We start from the raw sequence: 21,641 nt of genomic DNA on the forward strand, positions 1-21,641 counted from the left end.
ACGTTCCCCTGCTTTGTCTGTTGACATTTTATGTCTCCAAGAAGTTTCCGCATATCATTCACAAGACCACCTTACATTCGATCAAATCAAATATTTCCATTCCTTCCTCTTTGTTGTATCCAAGATACTAATATACGTCTTAAACTACAAAACGACTTCAGTACCTGCTTGACAATCTGACACACATCTACTTTGACACCCGCTTGCGGCTAAGATCTTATCATTCTCAGCAAACCTAAATAAAGATTATCTTTGTGTCTGGTCATTTTACTGTCTTATTTTATTTTCATAAGTCTTTAATAACTGGATATATCACACATATCCAAAAAAAAGATGCAAATCAGGGCTCTCTTTCGATTTATTAAACGGACAATAAGTGAGTCAGCCGGACCCAAGTCTTTGTGTGTTTTCCGCAGACCAGTGGGCATTAAGGAAATACTTGGAACCCTAGGAGAGCGTCTTTCGCTTATTTGCTCTCAAAATATCCATAGTCAATACACCATCATATATAAAGAGTCTTATTCATCATTTTTGCTGCTTAAACATTTCGTTACTGATACGTTGATATAAGCTTCGAAGGGTGGAATGCGGTCCGTTTCAATTGAAATAAGCAATCAAATATTGAAATCGGAAGATCGTTTCCCAAAGCATGAAAAAAAAATCTTTGCTGCCTTGATGAAGGTTTTGTTTTCTACTAAGAGTTACGACCAACATTTGTTATAAGTGAAAGCTTATGTATCTTCGTCTCAAACCCTTTATAAATAGCCCATTGATTTTCGACTTTGACAAATATTTTCTTCATCAACTTCAAATACCAACTTACTTTATTCAAGTACATCCTTTCAATTTACTATGGTTCGCTTTTTATCTATTGCGCTCTCAGCGTTGCTCGTTGTCACGAGCGTACATGCAAGAGGTCGTGTTGTAATGCCTCCTCATGGCTCCCATCATGGTATACTTCCTTTCCCTCCTCCTAATCCTCCTAATCCTGGTAACCCTAATCCTGGTAACCCTAATCCTGGTAACCCTAATCCTGGTAACCCTAATCCTGGTACATGTGCTGGTTATGGATTAAATAACGATGCTGTAAGTATTGAAGGGAAAAGAAAAAAGATTATCCTATCTGTCAAGAAATGCCATTTCATCTATTAACATAATGTCTACTACAGTTCGGCCATTTCAATGCCATCTTCTTTGGTAATTTTAGAACGGGTGGTGGTTCTGGTATCATGGGCCCTCTCGCTGTTGGTGGCAATTTTACTGCTCCCAATTCTGTTGTTAACGCCAACAACGGCTCTAACTGTGATGATAATCCCTCCTCCATCGGTTCTATGGGTCTTGTTGTCGGGGGAACTGCCATTACTTCCAATACACAAGTCCACGGTAACGCTTTGATCGCCGGCGGTGGCACCCTGGGCCAAATTAGTGAGTCAGAAGCCGGCTTTCAAGTGACTAACCAACTTGGCACCGGCGATTTCGATTTCTTTGCCGTTCGAGAAGCCGCCCTAGATAACAATGAAGGCTATGCTTATATGGATCCTACTGCTATCATCGAACCTAACGGCGCATTTACTCAATTCAGATCCGATGCTGACTACGAGGTTATCACTTTTGGCGGATGCGGGGGAATGCAATGTAGTCTTGACCCCAATACGGAATCAGACCCTTCCAATATTCTTTTAGGCTCAGGTAATTGGAACGGTTTCCAACCTATTGATCCCAATAAGACTTATGTTTTTAATGTAAGTAGAAAAACGCTGTTGATCATTCGATGCCATTCGTCCATATGCCTCTTTTAACCCCCCTCCTTTTCGACGATACATAGATTCCTGTCATCAATCGTGGCACCCTCACCCTTCGAACCAATGATCCTCTTGATAGTCTCAATCCTTGTAAAGTTGTTTGGAACATTTATCCCGTTGATGACCGAGGCGTCTACCTGCGTGATGGTGAAATCACCGTTTATCGTGCCACTGCTTCTCAGTTGGGTGGGTTGACCATGGCCCCGGAAGGTAAGCAATCTTCTGCAATAAACATGTATGAAAATAAGAAAAAACAAAAATAGCCTAATAACTCCATTCTCTCTTCTATTTCTAGCCCACATTATTGATGGTACTACGGGTAACTTTGCTGGTACCGTCGTAGGCAGGGACTATACTTGGTCCGACTTGGGTGCCGGTGTTGAAATCCACGATTACCACGCTATTGGCGGCACCTGCGATGCCTTCCAAGGATGTAATCCTCACCCAGATCATAATGTCAATGAATGTACCAATACATTGACAACTACCTCTACTGCTACTACTACGCAAGTAATTCCTACAACTACAACCACTACTGAGGAAGTGCCAGTTCCTACAACCACTACTGAGGAAGTGCCAGTTCCTACAACCACTACTGAGGAAGTGCCAGTTCCTACAACCACTACGCAAGTAATTCTAGTTCCTACAACCACTACGCAAGTAATTCCTACAACCACTACTGAGGAAGTGGCAGTTCCTACAACCACTACGCAAGTAATTCCAGTTCCTACAACCACTACTGAGGAAGTGGCAGTTCCTACAACCACTACGCAAGTAATTCCTACAACCACTACTGAGGAAGTGGCAGTTCCTACAACCACTACGCAAGTAATTCCTACAACTACTACGCAAGTAATTCCAACAACCACTACTGAGGAAGTGGCAGTTCCTACAACCACTACGCAAGTAATTCCTACAACCACTACTGAGGAAGTGGCAGTTCCTACAACCACTACGCAAGTAATTCCTACAACTACTACGCAAGTAATTCCAACAACCACTACTGAGGAAGTGGCAGTTCCTACAACCACTACGCAAGTAATTCTAGTTCCTACAACCACTACGCAAGTAATTCCTACAACCACTACTGAGGAAGTGGCAGTTCCTACAACCACTACGCAAGTAATTCCTACAACCACTACGCAAGTAATTCCTACAACTACTACGCAAGTAATTCCTACAACTACTACGCAAGTAATTCCAACAACCACTACTGAGGAAGTGGCAGTTCCTACAACCACTACGCAAGTAATTCCTACAACTACTACGCAAGTAATTCCAACAACCACTACTGAGGAAGTGGCAGTTCCTACAACCACTACGCAAATAATTCCTACAACTGTTACAGATACTATAACAGATACTATTACAAATACATTAACAATACCTACAACCACAACTAATCTAGTTACAACAACAACATCAACAACAGTAACTGAAACTGCAGCAGTTACAGCATTACCTCAACCGTTATATGATGCTAATAGTGGTCGTTGTGTTCAAGCATTAGCTAATGTTGTTACTGTTAGATTTGTTAGCACTACTCCAGTTAGTGCAGATACTTGTTATTATTCATGTGTGGCTTCAGGCAAAATGACTCAGACTCCGTGGTATATAGGATTAGCAAATAATCTTACTGTAACAGCTAGTAACGCTAATATGAATAATAACTATTATGTATGTAACTGTGTAAGTTCCGTAGTAAATCCACTTGTTGCCGCCACTAATTGTAATAATAATTTGGGCGATTATAACGACGCTAGTACAGCTAGTATGTATCTATATACTATACCAGCTTAAATTAAAATAACAAATTATCAATAAAATTATGAAGATATTGTAAGGAAGTTACTAAGAAAGGAAATAAAAAAAGGTACACCACAACCACTACTGCGGAAGTGCCAGTTCCTACAACCACTACGTGTTGTCTATGGGTAAAATAGAATAATAGAAAAGAGTAGAAAGACAAGAGATAGTCTGTGAAAACTTGTGGTAGGTTTATTAAGAGTCAATTAATACAAAGACAAGGATCAAGACAAGATTCTTTCTACACTTCAACTTGGGATCATATTTATAGGTTTCAGGTAACTTGATTTAAGGAGATATGCCTTACGGAGTTGATAGAATTGCTAGCTTGGAAATTTCTAGGAAATCAGAACAGTAATATGAGACATGTCAAATCTTACATATCATTGATATCAGTTGATATGACTGTGTGAAAGAATACAATTGGATATTCATAGGCGATATAGAGATATTAGAAGGATATGGAAATTGCTAGAATAGGCATGATCTTTCTGGATAATGTCTGGGTCATAACTGATACGTTTAAACAGAATTCTTTTCTAATTGTGGTATTCGCAAGTTTTAACTATGAGGTAAAAGGTAAAGAATAACACAAGAGAAAATAAACACGAAAGCTTAACCAAATTAAACCACCGTCTTTATTTCTCCTCCAAAAACAAACTAAAGAAAAAGAAAAGAAAACTAAGATTACTGCTATTTATAAAGACTTGTATTGTTTGCTGTTTACGAAATGATTGTATCGGGATCTATAGCTGACGCTGATGTATTATGGTCAAATAATACTCAGTGAATCAGAGGTTTCTGTAAAAGAATAGGTCTTCCCTTTAAGTGGATAATTACTCGTCCATCCCAGAGCGGATTGATTTGTAATGTGCTATCCTGGCAGATCCACGGTGATCATGCAGCTACATCTATAATCCAATATCTATCGGCCACCAGTTGTGTAGCTCAGATACTGTGGCAATGATTGTAGATGTTAGCTAGAGAGAGATATTTGTGCGTGGTGTTCTTTTGATTGCGTGAGCAGTTTATTGTGTTAATAAAGAGTGATTGAGCCTTTTTATCTCCAACCATACTTTATTTCCAAAGCAGGGAGCAGTACCGTGACCTACTATATCTGGTTGTTGAATCAATATATCCTACGAGTACATATACCAATCCTGCTATATACCTAGACGTCATATAGCCATAGATAATCTAAGTAAAATATATTTCATAAAGATAACCTGTTTAGTTCTTATGTGAGGTAGCTAATCTCACATAAGAATTATCCTTAATCCATATTACTTTCTTATTTTATCTTTATTTGTTATACATTTCTCACATAAGAATTATCCTTAATCCATATTACTTTCTTATTTTATCTTTATTTGTTATACATTTGATCTAAGGTTCAAATGTATGCAATTGAACACATCGCTTACCAAACGGGAACGAAGATATGACCAGTACTCATATCTGAGATCAAGTTTTATTTTATACAATTCGTTAAACGTTTTGTGATTTACTCATATATTATATTGCCATCATGCCTCAAATACGACAGGGCCTTTCTTTCGTCTATTCAGTACATTTATTGAACTGACCAATCAGATTGCAGCATTTACAACCAACAACTACATTTCTACATTCGAGATCTCTAGTCATCGATCAACCCATGACGATCGAATCACAAACCAAGCATGGGACTAACTGGTCAATCATTGTGGCCAAAGGTTTAAAAATCAATGTTCTCCTTCCTCGAAGTCAGTTCGATATCAGGAAAGAAAGAATTGTACACTGTCGAAACTATTTTCGAAGACCCTGAGGTCGCTGAATACTTCCGTTCTCAGCGTATACAATCCATTGTACAGACCGCTCTCATGCCCGGAGCTGTTATATTTGGCTTACCTAGCAGATTGTTTGAACATCAATCTGAAGCTTTTAAATTAGTTATCGATCAGATTGACCCGGTCGTGGGCAACTACTTTAACCCGGTATCGTTCCGTGGTAACCGTACCCGCGGTGATTTGGTTTTTTATACTCGTTTTAGAGATGATCAGAGTACCCGCGCCGCCATAGAGGAGGGTATCACGCACAGCGGTGTGCAGTATAAGGCTTATCCTTACAAGGACAGGACTGAAGCCAATGATCATTGTCGTGTAACCATGACTTTGCCTTACGGAGCAGAGTCTGATGAGCTGATTGACGAGCTCAAGGAGTCAATATCCAATTATGGCCGGGTGCTTCAAATCAAGCAACGATTGAGTCATGGTTTCTTCGAAGGAGATATTTCTGTTTTGCTCGACTGTCAAGTAGCTGACGGGTCGGCGTCATATCAAGCCCTGCAGCGTATGCTGTATTTAGAAGCCTGGGATGTCACGGTCCCCGTTAGTTACAAAGGTGCAAAGCCCATCTGCTACTACTGCCGTAAAGAAGGGCATATTTAAAAAAGATTGCACAACTTTACAAAACTAGTCTGCTTCCGTGGTGGTGGTCATGGACACACTCAGCGTCGTTGCCGTGTCCCCGACGTAGAGCCCCTTTTAGCAGAACCTGCACCAAAAGAAACCTCGTTTACTGAGGATTTAGATGTCTATGAAACTATTACATCACAACAGACATCTAAAGATGAGAACAACTCGCAGTCAACCATGGCATCGGATATTGTTGAGATAAGGGATATCAATAATAGTGCTACTCAGCCAGTACATTTATCCGAGGATCAGGACGCACACATGCTTGATTACGGGGTAGAATCCCATTTGAGGTCAACCCCAGATATAGGAACAATTGCTCTTGATGCAGAGCAATCAAATAACACTGATATCCCGTGTTTAGGAACCCTGCACTCTAAATACGCTCCGATGTACGAACGCCTTACCATGGATGTCGACACTCCGCTTGTTCTTCCCAAGAAGATTTTGAAGCGTCCAACTGTGTCTACCACTGTCAAAGATAAGTCTTCCGATATAAATAGTGAGAAAGCTCAGTCGAGCTCCTCTGATACGATCGCCCGTAAGGGCCATGAGTAAAAACCATGTGCGTATTGCATCCTTAAATGCCCGTAGCATTTTCAAGGATGCAGATAAGAACAATCAACGAGTGTTCTTATCTTACCTCAAATCATCATCTCTTTCTTTGGATGTCTTATGTTTACAGGAAGTTTCCGCCTTTCACCTACAAGATCATCTCACGCAACAACAAAATAGCTACTTTCAATCTTATCTTTTTCCCAACTGCTCCGTATTATTCACTAAATATTCTGCCATTATCTGCTTAAACAAAAACCTCACACTGCAGGACGCTACCGTTTCACTTGATGAGCGGTGCATACGTGCATCAGTATATAATCAAACTCTACAACAAGTAGAATGCTCTATTACCAACATCTACGGCCCTGCACAATCCACCAACAGACTACCTTTTTTAGAACAATTTATGTCCTCACCATTCGCGTCTACGGGTCATGCAGAGTCACCTTCCATAATACTGGGAGATCTTAATTTAAGTCTGTTGAAGCTCGATGAGACCTGTGACGACCCTCGTTTTGTCTCCTGGCATCAATGGCTTTTAGAACATTTCGACAATTGCTTTTCGGCCGGTCAACCTACGTTTCACCGAGGCTCTCAAACCTCCACCATCGACTATATTTTTTGTAGCAAAAACCATCAGCCTCGAATATCCAACTGCCAACAGACATATTTACCCGCTTCATGGACAGACCACCAATTACTACAAATTGATCTACTTCCGGAAAGGCATGATATTGGCCCCGGATTTTGGCGCTTTAACACTTCTCTACTGCAGAATGATACTTTCGTAGCTTTGTTAACCGATGTCATTAACTCCTTTTTCGCCTCTGTTGAGTCGGTGGTGATCAAACTGCTCAACAAACGTGGGAAAGTCTGAAACGTGCCTTGAAAGATACCAGTGAAAGTTTCACTCGTGGCTTTCAAAAGCATAGACGTTACCGCCTCCAAAAGCTACAGCAGGAGCTTCAGCAATTGCTGTCTGCCGGATCCATCTCCAGTGATTTCCAAAACGACACACGCCAACAGGCGGTGATAAAACAGCTGAACGATGCCTTAGATAAGGAGGCCAAGGACGAAATGAACAAAGTTTTACTTCGTTCCGCTACCAGATGGCATGAGCAAGGAGAACGAAATACCAAGTATTTCTATAGGGTTATCAAATCACGTCAAATGCGGCAGACTATTCATCACCTAAGATGTAGCGTCAGTGGTAAACTATTGGAAACCACGCCCGAGATTTTACAAGAGGCCCACCGGTTCTATAGTCATTTATATGCCCCAGAGGACATTAATTTAGCAGCAGTGGACACTCTTTTAGCCAATATACCAGAAGATGTCATCTTAGAAGAACAGGCTTCACATACTGTGGGCGCTGATTTCCCTACCGGAGAATTGCTAGAATTAGTGAATCATACTTCCAACCAGAAGAGTCCTGGCTTGGACGGTTTGCCTTTCGAACTTTACAAGTTTCTGATCTACAAATTCCCCAAGGCTAAACTTCTATTCTTGACCGTTTTGAATGAGGCCTTACATGGTAATATTCCTTTGTCTTGGAAACAAACTAGGATGATGTTGCTGCTTAAGAAGGGTGACCCTTTCCCCTTGATTAATTGGGGACCATTGTCACTTATCAATTCCGATGCTAAGCTCTATACCAAACTTCTCGCGAATCGTTTTAATATGGTTCTTCCTCAGTTAATCAACCCATATCAGACAGGCTTTATGCCACATCGCTTGATTTCAGATAATGAATGGGTGAATATTACATTGATGGATAGTTTCCGCCGTAGTTCCGATCCCCATGCTTCCAAAGCTGTAGCCGTCCTGCTCGATCAGGAAAAGGCCTACGATCGGGTGCATCCTCAATATTTCAGACTAGTTTTGTCACGGTTCAACTTTCCTCCTCATCTTATCTCAGCTCTAATGTCCTTATTTTTCTCAACGGCCATCTCTGTTTCAATTAATGGTTTTCTGGGAAAGCCTTTATTACAAGGACGTGGACTGCGCCGAGGAGACCCCTTGTCGCCTCTGCTCTTCAATCTGATGTTCGAGCCATTTCTACGTACTATTTTGGCCTCTTCTCTTAAGGGAGTGTCACTGTCACCTTTCTCAACACAAATATCTTTAATGGCCAATCCTCCAATCATTCGGCATCCGGATACTGGAGCAGACGACAGCCCTATCCAATGGTATCATCCACCGGTCTTTAAATTAGTAAGCTACGCTGATGATTTGGAAGTTTTTCTGGCCTCACCTGATGAATGGCCCATACTGGAACAACTGTTGACTATGTACGGAGACGCCAGTAATGCCAAAATTAACATCGAAAAGACCGTCATTGTCTCTCTATCTGGGAATTGCTGTCCATGCTGGGCAGCTATAGCCCAATCTAAGGGGATTGAATACCATACCAAGCAAAGTGCATCGATTGTTCGTTATTTAGGATATTCCCTCTACTCATCACCGAGGCAGCTGAAATCTTACCTTGCGCGTATTACTAACATCATTAAAATGCATTGCAGTAAGTTGTAAGATTGAGGCCTTTCCGTTCGCGGTTTGTCCTTGGTAGTAAACCCTCAAGTTCTCAATAAAATTTGGCATTTGTTACGAGTAGTACCAGTACCAAAGACATGGTTAAACAGCATTCGAACTGTCGTGCGCAAATTTGTTCTCCCCTTCCGACCAGCTCCTTCTTGGCGGTCTATCTGTCTCCGCAAGTGTTTTGGCAGCTTGGGAATCATTGATATACATCAGCAACATCTAGCATTACAGCTTATCTTTGTTCACCGTATTCTCCAGCCTAAATGCAACAGTTATTTCGTTACTCCCTTGATCGGCCATTGCATATACATATGTACTGGTCCCCATTCCTTTCTGCCATGGCTTCAGCATCCTCGGGCCTTCTTACGTCTCTTAAAAGGGCTCCCTACGTTATCTATTTTAACACGGCTTCTAATGGAGCTACCCGCATTAATGGGACGTACTAGCTGGCCTGGACGCTGGTACGCAGATACACCACTCCGTTTTGCTTTGGTACCAGCCAACCCCGAGAACAATGAAGCTTGGTTCACAGCGAATGCATTACAGAGACTCCAATCCTCTGTAACTTTAAGTATCACGTTACAGAATGTTGAAAAGGTGTCCCCACCAGACATTACTTAAACACTGTGATGAGTACTGTTCATAATGTGCCGCCCATTTGCCTCTTTTAGCCCCCCCCCTTCTTCTCCTCTTATACCATTTGTCTTCAACTTTACTTTCATCTTCTGTCTTTCTGTTCAAATAAATCGCACATGAATTTAAACAAAAAAAAATCCGACAATAACAATGGAGGGTTTTTGGACACCAGCAATGCGCCAGAATTTTGACAAAAAGGAATATTATTACAAAAAATGGCGTAAAGCAGCAGGCATCAATGCTCTCTATTATTGGCTTCTCCATCGGAAGACAAAGGCCCAGCTATGACTCATGATCAACCAACGCAGAAAAGCAACATGGCGACAATTCTGCTTACAGATGAGCTCTTAGGAGTATACAAAATCTATAGCACGATTTAGCAAAATAAAAAAGTCTTGTACCCTCAAACCTTCGTTTTCCTGTGTAGAAGGTCCCCGAGCTGCTGCGAACCTCATGGCCTTCCACATGCAGTCTACCTTTTCTGGCCGATTCCTGCCACAGCAAACCCGACAACAGCCACCCTTGCCTGTCCTCGACACTATCCCCCCACGATACGCTCCCTTTTCCCATTGATACTGAAGTTATCAAGGAAGCCATCCTTACCTTACCCACGAAAAAAGCCTCAAGACCTGACGATATTCGTATCGGAGATGCTTCGCCCTATCGTTGACCTTTTAGCACCAAATTTCCTTTACTTATTCCATCTCGCCTGGCAATGGACGTATACACCAATTAATTGGTGAACAGCACAAACCCTTCCTATATACAAAAAAGGAAATCCACTTGATCCAGCTAATTATCGCCCAATCAGCCTCACCTCTACCTTCCGTAAGATACTCGAGCACTGTTTGAAAGATATTGTCTTAACGCCTGGCCCACCCATCGATCTGGCTCTAGGGGTTTTCGGTTGGCTCGAAGCTCCCTGGATCAAGCCCTTTACTTAGCTGAAATATGCAACATTCTGCGACGACACTATGACACTTCCCCAGTGCTTGCATTCCTGGATATAAGATCGGCATACGATACTGTAGACCGCCAGGTTATTTGGAATAGCCTACGTACCTCTAACATACCAATCCCCCTTCAAAATCTGCTACAACATCTTTTTGACGAGGTACAAATTGAAGTTAACCTGCATAATGCCAAATCAGCCCGATTCCACCCCACCACTGGTGTCCTGCAAGGTTCCGCCCTATCTCCTTTACTCTACTCATACTACATCAATGAGCTACCAGCTATCCTACGCTCACATCAACCTGTACATCATCTACCTCCCTGTGAACTAGCCACTCGGCTGAATTGCCTGCTATACGCTGATGATGTGGTACTGATTGCAGACCGTCGCCATCTACAGCATCTATTACACCAATGTGAAAATCACAGTTACGCCCTTGGTTACCGCTGGCACCCTGATAAATGTGTATTCTCGACCCTCATAATGACCCCATGACCTATAGCCTTTATGAATCGCCCTTAAAGTCAGTTAACTCATTTCCCTACCTTGGTGTTCCTTTCCGCCTGGGTGGCTAGAGAAGGCCCAGAATACCTGCATTCGAAAGATCTTGGTGGTTTATCCCGTTCATCTGTTAAAGTAATGCTCCACATGGCCGATCTACCATCCATTAAAGAACGCTGTGCGATCCTCCAGGCTAAATACATACTTCGTTCTCACCATTTACCAAATAGTGCTCTCTTCACTTTACTACACCCATATGTCAAAGGCCCATCCAGCAAATCAACCTATCTTCGTGTCATGTTCTGACCTCTAATTCATATAACAATCTGAGAAACAACCCAGATTTACTGCCTTTACCAGTTATAGTACATTGGAACAAATAAGATTCCAGGCACACTGGGACAAATAAGATTTCATCAGGCACACTTCAAATCTTACTGGTAATCTAGATATATCTCAGTGGCGTTGTACAATTCATTAACAGGAACAATATTACTCGGTTGTCACTACTACTTTCTTAATTCCACTATAAGCTCAGTTCAACCTCACATTCATATAAAAGACCATTCAATTTCTAAACAAGAACTATTGTTCGGTCTCGCTGACTCACTCAGTCTCTACATTTAAAAACTTATTAAATTTTAACTCTTGATATCTAAGAATATCACACTTCGTCTCAGCCGCTCTCCTATTTGGAACCGAGTCCAACAACAGCAGTCTGTTGATCACAAAGTCCTCAACCAATGCATTCGTGAGTTTCGAACAGAAACCCTACATGAACTGCAACAACCACACCAGAACTCAAAGTTACTCTCTGCGTGTCGGACATCCATCAGCATAGACCTTATACTCTGGCACCCGATGACTAGCGAAGAGCGTAGCCGCTGTTTCCGATGGCGTCTCGGATGGCTATCTGGTGGTCATTCCAACTTCTGCTTCCATCATTCCACCACCATCATGACAAAACAACATGCCATACAGTGCTTACAGATGCATCAACGTCTGATGATGTCAATATCAATTCTAGATCCATTGTCTAATCCTATGAATCAACTCCCCACCCGTCCCCTCGATCAGCCGCCACTCGCCAATCATGGACCGTCCGTTGACCGGCCCTGTGTCACATTCTCTATGAACTCGATCATATGTTTCATGGATTTGATTCCCCTCCACCAGACTACTCACTAGGCTTCGCCCTATTACAATAGTTGACCCCCAGCCCTCACACAACAACAACTGATTAAATCCTTTTTTATACCCTTGTCCCCAAAGGGGTTTTTAGCAATATATAGTTTATACTATAGAAACTTTAGGATCTGCCCCGGCCAATTTTTGGTGCTCATTGGTGAGATATTCTTAAGATTTTTATAGACCAAGGTAGAACGAGACCGAAAAAGTCTAGATAATTTTTAATTCAATTTTGAGAACATGAAGGCTTTATATATTTTTCAGAGAATCAGCTGAGCTTATAGTGGATGTTAGGAAGATGTAGTTACAACCAATAAGTACTAATGGATCTAATGAGATATTAGTGAAGGCGTGTTCTTGCACTGTTATGGATCTAATACCAGTTTGACTTGTGAACAGTTGCTCAATCGACAATTCAATTCTAAGTTGACAGCCGTTTATGCTGTGTTTAAATTAATTAATTCTCACTCGTGTTTCGATATCGTAGACAGTGATCGGGACATGACAATTAGGTTTTAAATAGAAAGAATAGAAAGAATTCTGTTTAAACGTATCAGTTATGACCCAGACATTATCCAGAAAGATCATGCCTATTCTAGCAATTTCCATATCCTTCTAATATCTCTATATCGCCTATGAATATCCAATTGTATTCTTTCACACAGTCATATCAACTGATATCAATGATATGTATGATTTGACATGTCTCATATTACTGTTCTGATTTCCTAGAAATTTCCAAGCTAGCAATTCTATCAACTCCGTAAGGCATATCTCCTTAAATCAAGTTACCTGAAACCTATAAATATGATCCCAAGTTGAAGTGTAGAAAGAATCTTGTCTTGATCCTTGTCTTTGTATTAATTGACTCTTAATAAACCTACCACAAGTTTTCACAGACTATCTCTTGTCTTTCTACTCTTTTCTATTATTCTATTTTACCCATAGACAACACGTAGTGGTTGTAGGAACTGGCACTTCCGCAGTAGTGGTTGTGGTGTACCTTTTTTTATTTCCTTTCTTAGTAACTTCCTTACAATATCTTCATAATTTTATTGATAATTTGTTATTTTAATTTAAGCTGGTATAGTATATAGATACATACTAGCTGTACTAGCGTCGTTATAATCGCCCAAATTATTATTACAATTAGTGGCGGCAACAAGTGGATTTACTACGGAACTTACACAGTTACATACATAATAGTTATTATTCATATTAGCGTTACTAGCTGTTACAGTAAGATTATTTGCTAATCCTATATACCACGGAGTCTGAGTCATTTTGCCTGAAGCCACACATGAATAATAACAAGTATCTGCACTAACTGGAGTAGTGCTAACAAATCTAACAGTAACAACATTAGCTAATGCTTGAACACAACGACCACTATTAGCATCATATAACGGTTGAGGTAATGCTGTAACTGCTGCAGTTTCAGTTACTGTTGTTGATGTTGTTGTTGTAACTAGATTAGTTGTGGTTGTAGGTATTGTTAATGTATTTGTAATAGTATCTGTTATAGTATCTGTAGCGGTTGTAGGAATTATTTGCGTAGTAGTTGTAGGAACTGGCACTTCCTCAGTAGTGGTTGTAGGAACTGGAATTACTTGCGTAGTGGTTGTAAGAACTGGCACTTCTTCAGTAGTGGTTGTAGGAACTGGAATTACTTGCGTAGTGGTTGTTGGAACTGGAATTACTTGCGTAGTAGTAGCAGTAGAGGTAGTTGTCAATGTATTGGTACATTCATTGACATTATGATCTGGGTGGGGATTACATCCTTGGAAGGCATCGCAGGTGCCGCCAATAGCGTGGTAATCGTGGATTTCAACACCGGCACCCAAGTCGGACCAAGTATAGTCCCTGCCTACGACGGTACCAGCAAAGTTACCCGTAGTACCATCAATAATGTGGGCTAGAAATAGAAGAGAGAATGGAGTTATTAGGCTATTTTTGTTTTTTCTTATTTTCATACATGTTTATTGCAGAAGATTGCTTACCTTCCGGGGCCATGGTCAACCCACCCAACTGAGAAGCAGTGGCACGATAAACGGTGATTTCACCATCACGCAGGTAGACGCCTCGGTCATCAACGGGATAAATGTTCCAAACAACTTTACAAGGATTGAGACTATCAAGAGGATCATTGGTTCGAAGGGTGAGGGTGCCACGATTGATGACAGGAATCTATGTATCGTCGAAAAGGAGGGGGGTTAAAAGAGGCATATGGACGAATGGCATCGAATGATCAACAGCGTTTTTCTACTTACATTAAAAACATAAGTCTTATTGGGATCAATAGGTTGGAAACCGTTCCAATTACCTGAGCCTAAAAGAATATTGGAAGGGTCTGATTCCGTATTGGGGTCAAGACTACATTGCATTCCCCCGCATCCGCCAAAAGTGATAACCTCGTAGTCAGCATCGGATCTGAATTGAGTAAATGCGCCGTTAGGTTCGATGATAGCAGTAGGATCCATATAAGCATAGCCTTCATTGTTATCTAGGGCGGCTTCTCGAACGGCAAAGAAATCGAAATCGCCGGTGCCAAGTTGGTTAGTCACTTGAAAGCCGGCTTCTGACTCACTAATTTGGCCCAGGGTGCCACCGCCGGCGATCAAAGCGTTACCGTGGACTTGTGTATTGGAAGTAATGGCAGTTCCCCCGACAACAAGACCCATAGAACCGATGGAGGAGGGATTATCATCACAGTTAGAGCCGTTGTTGGCGTTAACAACAGAATTGGGAGCAGTAAAATTGCCACCAACAGCGAGAGGGCCCATGATACCAGAACCACCACCCGTTCTAAAATTACCAAAGAAGATGGCATTGAAATGGCCGAACTGTAGTAGACATTATGTTAATAGATGAAATGGCATTTCTTGACAGATAGGATAATCTTTTTTCTTTTCCCTTCAATACTTACAGCATCGTTATTTAATCCATAACCAGCACATGTACCAGGATTAGGGTTACCAGGATTAGGGTTACCAGGATTAGGGTTACCAGGATTAGGGTTACCAGGATTAGGGTTACCAGGATTAGGGTTACCAGGATTAGGGTTACCAGGATTAGGGTTACCAGGATTAGGAGGATTAGGAGGAGGGAAAGGAAGTATACCATGATGGGAGCCATGAGGAGGCATTACAACACGACCTCTTGCATGTACGCTCGTGACAACGAGCAACGCTGAGAGTGCAATAGATAAAAAGCGAACCATAGTAAATTGAAAGGATGTACTTGAATAAAGTAAGTTGGTATTTGAAGTTGATGAAGAAAATATTTGTCAAAGTCGAGAATCAATGGGCTATTTATAAATGAAAAAGGGCTTGAAACGAAGATACATAAGCTTTCACTTATTACGGAACGTTGGTCGTAACTCAAAGTAGAAAAAAAAAAACCTTCATCAAGGCAGCAGAGAATTTTTTTCATGCTTTGAGAAACGGTCTTCCGATTTCAATATTCGATTGCTTATTTCAATTGAAACGGACCACATTCCACCCTTCGAAGCGTATATCAACGTATCAGTAACGAAATGTTTAAGCAGCAAACATGATGAATAAGACTCTTTATTATGATGGTGTATTGACTATGGATATTTTGAGAGCAAATAAGCGAAAGACGCTCTCCTAGGGTTCCAAGTATTTCCTTATGCCCGCTGGTCTGCGGAAAACATACAAAGACTTGGGTCTAGAAACATATTCAATTTTTGAAATTTAAAAAATGTCATAGCGTTAAGAATGACTTTGTGAACGGCGAATTATCCATCTGAAAGGATTCTGCCTTTCATAATGCACACATCCAAAGAAAAAAGATCCGAATCAGGGCTCACTTTCGTTTTATAAACGGACAATAAATGGGTCAGCAGGCGCCCAAGAGAATGGTATGGCTGCTTCCTTGTACTGATAAGTTATTCGTCATCTCATGCATTTTATTTAAGCCACAATATCCCGCTCCTGTTCATGATATTACTATGCATCTCAACATGGATAGGTTGCAAAAGGTGGCTCGAGAGTAAAGCGAACCTTCATTTTTGGTAAATATTCCTACTTTTCAAATGGTTCAAATAATTTGTCATATACAGCTTCAGCTGTATCAGAAAAAGATATAATACTGCTTCAATAAAGTATTATCCGATATGCTACTGTTCGAATCACGCAGGTATACAAGTTGGATTATCAAGACATTTTTGATTGGCACTTTAATAAAAAAAACCATGGTCATTTCAGTAGTTAGCTGCAATTTAGCTGACCTAATTAAATGCTTGTGTACCTTTTTTATTCGTCTCGAGTTTCGTGCACAGAGAAGCGGCGATGATCTTTAAAGAAGTAGCTCCCATTGGGTACACACTTTTTCAGTAGGAGTTTGATTTTTTCACAGTGCTATAGACGAAAAGAGACTTTTTTACCTTTCCTCCATTGAGGACACATCCTATGTATTCAGTCGTCTTTGAAAAGACTGGATGACTGGACTGGTTGCAGTGTAGTTTGTCGAGGTTCGGTAAAAAGATCTTACCGCATCTGGTACGCATCACCATGGTGGTGATCACTTATTTTGGGTTTTGTCTCCGGGATGAGGGGTTGATATTGGATTCAAAATGGTGATGGAGTTTTATGTAATCAATTGGGATAGACGCAAAATCAAAAAGTAAAAGAACGGTAAGATGACTTTGGACAGAAACTTGTTCATCAACATAAAGTTCGTCAACTGGCTTACCTTCAATTTACTTTTTGCTTTTAAAGTTTGTGCTCTTTATTATTTTTAAACAACCATCGAAAAAATAAAAAAAAAAAAAATCTTCGAATAGTACAAGTTTTCAAAGTAATACAATTTGATGGCTTTTTCAGGACGTTTGTAACCAAAAACCACATGGAATTTGTGTAATGTTCAACAGGTAAAAGGATTTTGATCAACGCGTGAAATGAGGCGAAAAGCCGCCTTATGAATCAATCATCGTTAAAAGCGATACTGCTGTATCTCGAGCACTTTCTCGCACCCTAATTACAATGAAATAGACGCGATTGACGCGAGTTTCAATGGAGCATACAATAGGGAAAAAAAAAAGGTCCTTTGTCACTGGCGATGCTTTTGGGACTATCGGAAAGATATCAACAGCTGAACAGTACAGAAAATCTATTGCATTTCTTTTTGGTCGACACACATTCAACGGGCCGTACTAAATGCATAGAATCCGTATCAAAAGAATAGTATGAAAAACAAAACAACTCCCTCTACGTCATTCGTAATGATAAATCCAATGACCATGTAGATAGCTAAAACAATACGCCTTCATCAAAAAGCAGACACTATTGTATACCTTTTCTGACGGTACGGTTAATTGTTTTGAAGTAATATGAATAAACTCAGGGCGGGTGCCTTTTTTTCTGAGTCCCTTTCTTTTTTTGCCCAGAATTTACCAACCAAAAAATACATGTATTTTACATTTGCAAAAAAGAAAGTAACTATACCATTCCGAGCATTTTTTCATTCATTGAACAATAGTGAACACTACAAAGCGAATTCAAAGATTTTTATAAAAAAAAATTTTTTTTTTCTTCTTTTTTTTTTTTTTTTTTGTAATTCGGCCATTCACGGAAACTTCGGGACACCAACTTATGTTGAGCTTGTTCAAGTATCATGAATTCAATGTTGAATTTTAATAACTTCATGTCGTGTTAAGTGGCTTGACTTTAGAGTTATTTTGCAGCTAAAAATTCATATCTTGCGAATGTGAAAAAAGAATTACATAAGAATTAAACGTTCCTTTTGGAAAATACCATTTTTTAATAAAACAATCGTTTAAAAAAAAAACCATAGAGATTGGTTACACGTAACCCGTCATGGACTAAAAAATGCTGAAGCCTAATTTGATTCATACATTTTGCCCATTGAGTTTCCGAAGATTTAGAATTATATAAAAACCTGGACCTTTTAGTTTTTTACCCCACTTTTTTATACTGACTTGCTACGTTTCAACCTTTTTTTTTTTTTTGTTACTTTTTCCCTTTCTTCAAATTTACAATTTTACAAAAACAATAGAAAAATAAGAGTCTCAAAAGCGTGTATTTCTCTCTTTTGAACTTGTTTGAATATTCATTTGAACCGTCTCCCTATTTTTCTGATATTTTATTTATTGATTGACAACATTTTTTCCTGGTTTTTTTTTTATCTCCAACCCTTTTTTTCATTTTTTTTTGTTTGTAACGTCGAATTCCGGGTTAAACTGAATTTGACATATTTATGATTTAACTATTATAACGTTATTACAACGATTTTCTTTACCTACAAATACAAATCTGTCTGATCATACATTGTCAGTCATCACATCACCTTATCCTTATTTATTGACCTCTTGAAAACATCACTATGATGAATACTTTGTCACCTACTACCTTATTGATCCAAGACCTCATCAGTGCACCAAAGAAGGCCGAGTCTATTTTGGAAACACTCACTGAAGAACAAATTACAATGATCGAAAATACCATCGATCGTGTCAAGCGCAGAAAGCTCAATAAATCTCACTCGATGCCTTCACCTGTGGCTTCTCCGCCTACTTTGTCAAAAGAAGAAGTAGAGGGGGAGACTGACATGATGGTTACTGAAAATTCATCTTCAGCTACCACGACTGCGATCGCTAATGCTTTGGCTGCAGCTATGGTTTCAGCTGCCTTACAGGTACCCGCTGTTTCTGACACCGCCCCCACAATTCCAAACAAAACCACTCAGCAGCAAACCATGGCCCATAGTACAGGAAATATTTCTCCCGCCTCAATCGCCGCTAAAAATAATTCGACCAACAACAACAATAACAACAACAACAACAGCAGCAGCAGCAGCAACTCAACGACAGCAACAATTACCCCGTCTAAAACTGTACATCATAACACTTCAGTCAACGCGTCAGTTTCATCCAATGAACCAACAGCAGAAGTAAAGGACGGCGTTGAATGGGTGTCATTTGTTTATTCTCATAATCGTACACTGAAGCGTTATTCTATTAGAACAGATATTCATACCATCAATGTAGATGAAGTCGATGATAAGTTTAAAACAGAGAATTGTGTAAGTCATCATTTTCTCATTGGTCCCACTGAGATTTGTCGGTGGCTTAAATTTTTTTTTTTTTTTTCGAGGCACTCACTTTTCCTTTTTTTTTTTTTTTTTTTTTTTCCTTAAAAATAGGTCTATCCTCGTGCCAATTTGCCAAAGGAAACGTACAAAGGCAATCGTTGGGCTTATGAAACTGAATGCAATGATTTGGGTTGGAAATTAGCTTTCTTGAACAAAGAAGAAATTGCTGGTAAAAGAGGCTTGATTCAACGTGCTGTAGACTCTTACAGAAATCGCTATCCTAGCATGCGATCAAGACGTGTTGCTCGACAGGAAAAGTTATTGAATGGTACACTACGCAAAAGAAAAAATCGAGACGACGATGACGAATCGACTATCACCACCAATAGCAGCTCTCATCATAGTACCAACAGCAGCAGCCATCACCAGAGTGCTTCCAATATTGCCGCCGCTTTGTTAAACTCAGCGCACCAACCGTTGACTTCCACCTCCTTGGAAGCCGCTACTGTTAAACCAACAAATCATCCCAAGACCATCGCTGTGGAAGACGTCCATTCAAATACACGCTGTCGTATTAAGATCAATGTGGAGGCCGTTTCATTGGACGATATTTCTGAAGAATTTCGTAATCAAAATTGTCCTTTTCCAAGAGCCAGAAATACCGATCCCGACCAATATATGGGAGGCCGTACCCGATGGATGGAGCACACTGTTTGTAACGAACTTTCATGGAAATTGGCCTTCCTCAATCAACGGGTGCTGGCAGGAAAGAAGAATCTGCTTCAAAGAGCGCTGGATGCCTACCGCACCAAATTTATGCCCGCCTTAAAACCACGTAAGCGCTCCTCCAAAATACCACCCACACGCTTCATCACGACACCCACCACGACCATCGATCAGAATGAACTTTTCATGCTTCAACCCTCCACATCTTCCACTGCATCTATAGTATCTACCCCTTTGACCGCCTCTGCGTTAGACGCTCAAAATGCCATCTTTGAAAAGAGAAAACTCTTGAACGACAAAGCAACAGCCTCGCTTGACTTTGGTGATTGCTTCTCGCTGGACGAGGAGGCACAACAACAACAGCAGCAGCAGCAGCAACAGCAGCAGCAGCAACAACAACAGCAATCATCTCATCCGAATGGAACGATAAAGAGCATCAAGCTTAAACTGAACAATAGCCACCCACAACCCAATATGACCAACGAACGGGACCCTATGATCTCTCCTTCTTACGACCCTATGTGCTCTGAAGCCCGCTTCTCTCCCTTCAATGAATCCATTGGTTGCCATACGTCCTCTACCTCAAGTGTGGCCAATACCCCAGAGCCTCCTGTGACAGCCGATCTGTTTGGTTTTACGGACAACGATCTCTATGAATCTTTTATGCTCCCTCCTCTCAGTGACACCTTCATGCTTCTGGATGCTACTACTACCACCAGTACTACTGCAGCAACAACGCCCATAAGTGATGTCCATATGAAAACTTATGATCCAACCACCTCCTCTCCATTGCCTCCATCCGCTGCCGTGTGTCAAGAATTTATCAAGTTGGAAGATGATTTTCATACTGATTTCTCAAGTGCAGCTCACTTGTTAGACCCACTCTTCTAAAAGGAGAACAATAGAAAAAGGGAAAAACCTCGTCTTTCATCATCCACCCACCTTAAACAAACCCTTTCTTGCTGCTTTTTTGTAAATACTTTTTTAATTATCATGTCTCATACCTCATCCTCTTCTTGTTGCCCTTTTTCTTTCTCTACCCATTATAAACAATTAACCCTTGAAAAAAGTACTCTTTATACGACCTATTTAGACTGTATCAAAAAAAGATCTCCCCCCCCACCCTTCTCTTTGATTTTTTACATTTATATATTTCTTTTCGCTGAAAATAGCTTTTTTTTTTAAAAAAAAAAAACCAGAAAAAAAACCGTTTTTTTTCTTTATTGTCAAAAAACAGAAAGAAATTTACCAATTAAAAACTAATAAATACATTTCCACCATCATTTTCGTTTTAAAATGTAAAGATTTCTAAGGCTCATATCCACCTTACGAATTCGTAGAGCAAGAGAAACTATTCAAACCCCACTAGCTCGTTTTTCTTTTTCACCCTACAAAAAT

The 21,641-nt window shown here is 40.4% G+C and overlaps 3 protein-coding genes across 3 annotated transcripts; all 3 read left to right on the forward strand.

The window, feature by feature from the left end:
• Positions 1 to 11,323: 11,323 nt before the first annotated feature.
• BDF20DRAFT_887796 (uncharacterized protein) lies at positions 11,324 to 12,370 on the forward strand (the record flags this gene model as incomplete). The annotated part of the gene is made up of 2 exons (XM_053082043.1): positions 11,324 to 11,544; positions 11,926 to 12,370. Coding segments are annotated over exons 1-2 (442 nt in total), but the record flags the coding sequence as incomplete, so codon positions are not given.
• BDF20DRAFT_825256 (uncharacterized protein) lies at positions 12,246 to 12,443 on the forward strand (the record flags this gene model as incomplete). Its single annotated transcript, XM_053077960.1, has 1 exon — positions 12,246 to 12,443. The coding sequence occupies one exon, from the start codon at positions 12,246 to 12,248 to the stop codon at positions 12,441 to 12,443; it is 198 nt and encodes a 65-aa protein (XP_052933758.1).
• A 5,980-nt stretch (positions 12,444 to 18,423) lies between these two features.
• Positions 18,424 to 21,579, forward strand: BDF20DRAFT_995738 (uncharacterized protein). Its single transcript, XM_053085412.1, has 2 exons — positions 18,424 to 19,508; positions 19,629 to 21,579. Exons 1-2 carry the CDS (start codon positions 18,810 to 18,812, stop codon positions 21,132 to 21,134), a joined length of 2,205 nt encoding a protein of 734 aa, XP_052933759.1. The 5' UTR covers positions 18,424 to 18,809; the 3' UTR covers positions 21,135 to 21,579.
• Positions 21,580 to 21,641: the final 62 nt, after the last annotated feature.

The sequence above is a fragment of the Mycotypha africana genome, assembly GCF_025528875.1.
Source record: "Mycotypha africana strain NRRL 2978 chromosome Unknown BDF20scaffold_9, whole genome shotgun sequence".
In the NCBI taxonomy this organism is placed as follows: domain Eukaryota; kingdom Fungi; phylum Mucoromycota; class Mucoromycetes; order Mucorales; family Mycotyphaceae; genus Mycotypha; species Mycotypha africana.